Source organism: Morone saxatilis, unplaced genomic scaffold, assembly GCF_004916995.1.
Source record: "Morone saxatilis isolate NCDOM2014 unplaced genomic scaffold, NCSU_SB_2.0 Contig2, whole genome shotgun sequence".
NCBI classification, from domain to species: domain Eukaryota; kingdom Metazoa; phylum Chordata; class Actinopteri; family Moronidae; genus Morone; species Morone saxatilis.
In genome coordinates, this window is record NW_023339762.1 from 4,293,886 (window position 1) to 4,301,977 (window position 8,092).

Below are 8,092 nucleotides of genomic sequence, written 5' to 3' on the forward strand. Positions count from 1 at the left end.
GGCTCACTGAGGAAGAGGGGGGCGGCTTGGGTTTGCTGGCCTCTTCCCCCACCACTGAGGAAGTACACTTACAGAGCATCCGCTGATCATAAAAACAATGACTAAAATAAGTATAGATACAATACTGCCACTACTTAAAAACCACATCAAGTTTTGGGCCATCTAATATCACTAAAATATTCCATAGTAATTGTCATTTCTCGCTGTATTTATCCCAACACTCATAATATTGTAAAACTTCTAAGCAGGTCCTAAAATAGACGCAATTTCCTTACTAACCCTGTAGATGTCGGCTACACGTTTTGGACAAATAAATGCAGGTCTCCCAAAAGAGGCTTCCATGATCTTAAAATTACTGAGATAGAAACCGCTTAAAGCCAGTTGTTAAGCACTTAATCGCCGACACAAAATATAAAGTTACGTATCATAATCGTACTCATCTTCTGTCAGGGTGACATTCCACATCGGTTACATCATTTTATTCACAGTCAAGCATTTTTGTCAATTTTAGAAACCTATGCGACTCCCAAAGTATAGACCATTCAGATTACCCACGCACTATCTCAAACCAGCAGAAGACGGAAAAAAAGGATGTCCCTCGAAGTGCTCATAAAGGCTCCTACCCAACGGTCTGTGTCTATTCTACCTTTATATATATATACTTATCCGATAGGGCCACGACAAGACATAGCGGAATGTTTGAATTGATCCGTGCACAACAGTCATACGAACTGCAGAGAGAGTTTACTTCAGCGCGTAAACACTTCACGTCAAAGTTCATGACGGTCACAGAGAAAAACCATCTGTCTGAGCAAGATCTGGTGCAAAAGAGTAAAAGCCTGTCACCGACATAGAACGCTGCCCCCAACAAAGACAGGGGAGATCAGAGAGACACCGGGCTATTATAACAGTATTGATTTACAATGTACATAACTCTGTAGCCACTCAAGATGAGTATAGTATCATCTACTGCGAGTTCAACCACAAATACAGTGCCCCCCGTCCCCCTCCACCCTTTCACCCTGTCTTCTTTCACAGCAGCCTTTTGATTTGCCTTTATATTTATATCCTCTACAGATTTAGATAAGGCCATTCATGCTTCTATTGCATCTCATTGCAGCGTCTCTATTCCTATCCCTGACTCGGTTTGAAGTCACTTTCAGCTATACAGCTCATTTAGGATGCAGCAGTTAGGATTTCCACGGCTGCCAAACAAAGACTCCATAATATTCCCAAGTTCTGCACCTCTTTCTGGTTATCGTGTAGATTTAGAAATGATTTAAAGCTGCAAGAAGGAAGAGTTTTAGTAGTGCCTTTTTTAATTTTTACAAAAAAAGCTGTCACATACAAGAAAGTGGGATTATAGATCTGTAAAAGCCTCTGGTTCTACATGAAATCTGTTGTTTAACGTGTATAAAAATAGTCATTTTCAGTTTAAGCCTTTACTGTTGAGATACTGCAGCTGCAAAATATAGATCAAGTATTGTGTGAGTGGAAAATAGAACAATTTGTTTCTCTTTAACAAGGTGAAGGAAGCCTTCTTCAAGCACGTCAACCCGGTAACCCTGATGAAGGCCACTGCAGCTGAAGTGTGATGATTTTAATATAAAAGCTTTGTCAAACTCTTGCTCAAGAATAGCTGAATTCTTTTCATTTCTATGCTGCTCGCAACTTGCTGGAGCTTAGAGGCATGCAACAGTTTTTTTTAAACCTTTTAGTACATCAACCTTGGACAGAATAGTCACGATGCTTTCTGCAGGATGTGAAAAAGAGCCACATAATTGATGTTTTAGCTTTTACATCCATGTGGTTATTTCCAGCTCTGATGTAAAAGATGATTGAGAAACTATATTTGTGGAATGTTCTAAGCTAGTTTGGTACCATAATGACTCATGAATCTAAAAGTATTATAAGTAATGGTGTGGTAAAATAGAAATACAAATAAAGTAATCAGAATTAGAGTAATCTAGTCCTCATTTAAAGGCTTGTTGTGTTTGTACTCAAGTTTAGCGGTGGTGACACTGAAGTCATATGACTGTGGTCTAGTTCGTTTATACCCTAACATTAGCTTTTGACTTCTGGTGTTTGCATTTACGTCATCTGTGGAGATTATTTCACTGAAAAAAACATGTAGGTATCATCAACCTTTGTTCACCACAGAGTTTCAGTGTCCAATGGAAAAATGCCACCTGCTTTTTGTTGAAGGAAGAAGCAGCCTATTCTGCTCCCTACTTTGACTTTGGTGCACTCTGCAGCTCATTATCTTGATTTACTGCCAATTTATTGTACTCACTTTTAATGTACTGTAATTTAATAATCTTAATGAATATACTCACTATGATTTGCCCAATGTTTTCTACTCCACTGTATTTTCTGAACTGTATCCTGTCATACTAATCTTCCTACCTTTCCTGGCCCCATTTTTAGGGCCCAAATTTCCAGTGATTTTGAGATAATCAGCATCAGCTGTTAAAATAATGAGGCAGATAAACAAAATAAATGTTTTCAGACACATCTGCAGGCAGCCTCGTCAGTGTGGTTGCTGTGAAACAATGTCAGTGCTCCCTCTTGTCAGTTTTGGGAAGGTGGTGCAAAAAGTTGGTTTTCGAGTCCTGTACTTTAACTCTCATGCATCCTGCTGTAAACATATGCCTGAATTTCCTATAGAATAGAATTATACATGACTTTTCTTTTTGATATCAGCATTATATATCAGCCAACGACAGCTCTCTAAATGTGAAAACCCATACTGGTCGACCACTACCTGACAGTGATTCTAAATAAATCAGGGAGTCCAGAGCTGGATAGGTGTCAAATATTTATATTTATTTTATGTCTCAGATCATTCGCAATTTATGTAAGTCAAATACTGTTAATGGACCCTACATTTAAGTACACTAGGTGAAAATAACACATTTATAGCACATGCCCAAAAGACCCATAGAACCCATTGTCATTCAGATATATTGAGGTCAGAGGTCAAATGTATCTTGAAACTGTCTGATCTTCTGCATTTACACATCAACTAACTCCTTGTGAAGTCTTGACCCCATAGTTAAAAACCCTAAGTCATTCTTCTCAGATATGCGAGGTGCAGTGTCACTGGAGTTGAACATACTGCACCTTTCTGTTCCTCGTGTTCCCTATTATCTCTTGTGCTGCTCAGCTGTGTTTCACTCTTCTCCGTTCTCCTCACTTGCACTCCATTGCCTTCTCCAATTTCCTGAAACAACTTTGTTTAGCTAAGTGTTTGAAATATTGCCCCATATGTCAGCAAATTTATCTTGTGACATAGAGCCATGAGCACCCAGATGACCATATTGCTGTGTACAGTCATTTCAAGTTAAAAAAAACAACGAAAAATAAGCCCAGAACTGGGGTTTAGAGGTTTTCGGATGTCAGCAGCAGCATGTTAGTTGCAGAACAGACATACTCTCCGGAGGTTTTATTATTGTGAAAGCAGCTGGTTGTCTGTCAGTGTCCTCAGTGTGTTTTTGCTGTCTCTGCACCACCTGTGACTTGAGCAAAGACCCACACACCTACGCCCAAACACACACACACACACACACTGCAGGAAGACCCACACAAACACTGCACCACTGCACACGCCGGCATTTCTTTCTCTTTCTGACTTTGTCATCCTCTAGCTGTCTCTTAGACACACTTTTACACACACACACACACACACACGCACACACACAGGTACACAGATGATAGCCAGATGTTGGCACCCCACAGCCCCCACCCCCATCATCAGCTGCTCCTCCCACAGCAGCAGGTAAGCAGACGTCCTCCTCCAGCAGTGTTCTGTCAGAGGTGGACCACTGGAGTGTTTAAGACCTGGGCACAGGCCAAACACAGACACACACACACACATGCAGAGTCATCAAGGGAGGCGAGGCCTGCAGCGGGGATGGTTGCTGTTCATTTTATAAAGCTGCATGTGGGTGTGTTCATGAGCGTGTCTTCCTCACTGTATCGACACAGTCACAAAATTGATTGCATAAGTGGCTAAAGATGGGTTTAAAGAACTGATATATGTGGACAGCATGTGACAGCAAAGAGGGAAGATGAGTGCTGGAATCTGTCAGATGGAAATAGAAAATATGTATGTCTGTGTGCTTGTGTTTCTGTACTTATGATCAGAAGCAAATGTCCTCAAAATGACACACAGCACAGATAACATATATCCTCCAAACTGAGCAAATGTCCTCACTTCTTACTTCTTTAAGGGATTTTGTAAGCGATATGTTTCAGGGGTTCAGTTTAGGTGAGAATTACAGCTACACTTTGCAAGATTAGTAATGATACAAGCCTTCGGGGCATCACAAAGTAGGACTGCAACAAAGGAGAGCGTCGCATCCCATCAGGATTTATCTTATTTGCCTGAATTAGATTCTGGTGATCAATCCCTCTCCAACTACAGTGATAAATCAAAACTGCTAAACTGCTCCATTCAGAGGCAGCTGGACTTACCAACAATACATTCAATCTTTGTCTCTCTTGTGTACCTTTCCTTTGGTATCCCATGTATAATTGAAGAAGATTGATTTTGCTGTTCAAATGAACACGACCAAACACTGTGCAAAGCTGCCTTCTGTGTTACTGAAAGATGTGGGTAAAGTAACAGTCCTGGTGTTTGATGAAAAAGAACTCTGATCAGAAGTTTGATATTAGTTTCAGACCGTAAGTATAAGTAGCCGATCAAGAAAGAATTTCCATCAGCCCTCCAGCTGTAAATTTGAGATATTAGGAATTTCTCAAAGCCAGCGTATATCTAGCTGCAAAGCTATTAATGCAGTTACATTTAGTACAATTCAATATTTATACGAATGCAATTATTATTAATATATATATTCAACTAGCTAAACACTTGCAAATACTTAACTCAACAAAAATCCTGTATTAAAGAACCAGTGTGTTTAGTGGTATCTAGCGATGTAGTTGCAGATTGCAGTTCACTCACTTCACCCTCAATTGCCAAGGGTTATGGATATGGCTATATAACCAATAACTGCTGTAACCATCGTGGTCATGGCAACAAGTGCAGATGCCTTCCCACTTTGCTACATTTTTGCTTTTTAAAGAAGTACAGGGATTATGTTAAAGGAGCAGTGTGTTGGATTTAGTGGCATCTTGTGGTGTAGTTGCAGATTGCAACCTCCTCGCTTCACCCTCCCTTTCCAAGCACAAAGGAGAAACTGCGGTGGCTGCAAAACGCACGAAAAATGCAAGCAGCCCTATCTAGAGCCAGTGTTTGGTTTATCTATCTGAGCTATTATCAGAAAAACAATATATATATCAATATGTTTCATTACATGCTTCATGAAAATTCATGCAATTAACAATCTAACTGTAACACTTAAACAAACTCATCAGAGGGATGTGCCCCTTTCATAAGTTACATTTATTTTATTACTACTTTCACATAATTTCACCTTAAATACATGCTCCATAGCACAGCTCAGACTCAATGCTACTGCAGTTAGACAACAGTCATCATTTTTAGAAATAATTCCATACTGAAATGTATACATTTACATCTTTTTTTATGAAAACTCAAAGAATAACAGAGTTTTCAGACTGATTTAATTTTAAAAAAATTATGGTGGAAGCTGTATTTTTTTCTGCTTCCAGTGTTTGCGCTAGTTACTTAGCTTACTTACTTAGTTACTTACTTACTTACTTACTTACTGTTAAGCTTTTGGTTTTTGGCTTTTGGCTACCACGGAAGGCCACCCACTCTCTCTGTAGATAAAAACCTCATTCTAACGTAACCAAATGCGATTCTTATTTTCAGGTGATTATACACTAATGAAAACATACCTATGAATTTTATATGCCATTTTTGACAATAGCTCCTATATGTTACACACTGGACAATATAGGACAAAAATACATGTATTGTGCGTTAGGATGACATAAATGCAAGCTCCTCTGTTATGAAAGTGCTGGTCCTCATGGTATTGATCATATGCAACATTTTTTTGTGTTAAAGTCCTGTAAGTGTTTCGTGTCAGGCAAATTTTGAACAGAGCCATCTGCTTTCTCCACCAGCCCTCCCTCTTTCTTCTTCTAGTTAATACTCAGCCAGTATTTCCTTAGAGACAACTTAGCCAGCACATTCACGATGAGAGAAAGAATTAGCAGCCAATTACAGTCGAGACAGACTCAGCTTTGGATGTGGAGCTTGAAGGTTATTAGAATAAAGTTTAAAGCTGTGTTTCACTAAAAGAATATGTTTATATCCAAGAGAGCTCTCTGTAAGATTGCTTCCTTCTTTACTCTGTTTTTCTGTTCTTTTCCCCTTATTGTTACTCTTCTCAGGACTAGGAAAGTGTTTTGCTTCTGATGGATATAACACAGCAGTGATTCAACACCCAGTTCATGACAGCCTTTCCATTCCCTGAACTAATGAAGGTTTTTCCACGTTTCAGTCTAACCCACAGGGCGACCTTTGCTCTTGGAGCAGTGAAGATCAGCAGATGGTCTCTTGGCAACTGCAAAAAGAAGTCAAGGGGCCAAACAAACAGATTGAATTTGATTTTCTCAGTGAAAGGACTAATGCTTCACTGTCACTACATCTTTATCAGTTATTTTCAGAGCTGTCTGTTTAATCACTGTTGTGATTTTAATTCAAGCTGTCCAACATTTTTTTTACCAGATTATAGGAAGGATTTTACTATTTTCCAATGTAAACTGTTGTTATGACTTACTATAAGCTTTTTACTCATTTGGTTTTTTGCTTTTTACAAGTTCTGGCTTTTCACGTTGTGTATTCCAAGTCAGATCTGAAGGTGCCCTCATTTCTCTTCATCTGTCTCGTCCTCCTCTTTGTCATAGGTCATGGGATGAGTTCCATGACTGCGCCAACGTAGCAATGGCCGGCTGTCCAGAAGAAGCGGCGGCTGTCTGGGAATCTCTCCGCCAGGAATCCAAGAAGATGCAGTTCTCCGGAAACTTGTACGACATGTGCTCCAACCGCAACAACCACCCGGTGGCTTCAGTCTCCCCGCACGGCTCACCCAATCAGGAAGAGATCAACCAGGAGTCTCTAAGAGGGCGCGCAGATCATCCGGCAGGCTGCTTCCACCTTCTCGCCCTACTGTCTCCTCTGCTGCTGCTGTTGCTTTGGATATAACTACCCTAAAGAAGTGGGACTAGTGTGAATAGATATAAACTTTGTGTATTTTTTTCTCCCACAAGTCCATAGACTTTCCACTGTTTCTTTCCTCTGCTCTGCCAGGGGTTGAATATTTCTAACTGCATGTTCAGAGGCCCGGCAGTCTTTTTGATAATGTATCTTTAAACTGCCTGTGCCATTTCATGCATATTCTCTGCCTCTTAATTAGTCTCTCTGTTGGACTCACACACACAATTTATACAGAGATACACAACCACGGTGCATACAGGCCTGCAAACACATACATATGTAGTTAAACAGATGCATACAGCAGCCTTGTGTCATCTGCCTTTGAGGTCCCCTACTCCCTACATTTAGTTAGGTTATGTGACTTGTATATGACGTTCCAGGGGGAGTCTGTCTAATTGACTATAATAAGAGAGAAACAATAATATCCTACTTGATAAATTTGAGGTGATGAAGAGGTCAGATGCCACCAAAAGCAAGATGCTCCTCAAAAACACCTGTGCCCAACGCACAGTTAAAGACACAGTGAAATAAAAATACATTTTCAAAGCTTATCTGTTCTGCGTTAATTGTTCAGTTACCTCTTGCTGTCCATCAAATATACATAAAAACAGCATTTTCAAGTATTTGAGTGCCTAGCTAACCCCTACCATCTTCACTTAAAGGACCAGTGTGTAGGATGTTTAGTGGCATCTAGTGGTGATTGCAACTCTATTTGTTGATCTAGGAAACAGAACAGGCTGTGAAGTGTGTAGAAGAAACTAGGGGGCCTGCAAAATGCGAAAAATGCAAGTCCCCATCTAGAGCCAGTGTTTGGTTTGTCTGTTTTGGGCTACAGTAGAAACATGGCGGTTCAACATGGCAGCCTCCGTAAAGAGGACTCGCTCTTTCTGTAGATAAATATGGCTCATTCTAAGTTAACAAAAACATAACAATTCTTAT

At 40.0% G+C, this 8,092-nt stretch overlaps 1 protein-coding gene across 1 annotated transcript in view; it reads left to right on the forward strand.

Annotated features, from left to right (window-relative positions):
• nrn1la (neuritin 1-like a) overlaps window positions 1-7,416 on the forward strand; it is a 13,828-nt gene extending 6,412 nt beyond the window's left edge. Inside the window, exon 3 of the mRNA XM_035664805.1 lies at window positions 6,844-7,416. Coding sequence (XP_035520698.1) covers window positions 6,844-7,141 — 298 coding nt within the window. The 3' untranslated portion in view covers window positions 7,142-7,416. The remainder of the gene's footprint in view (window positions 1-6,843) is intronic.
• Window positions 7,417-8,092: the final 676 nt, after the last annotated feature.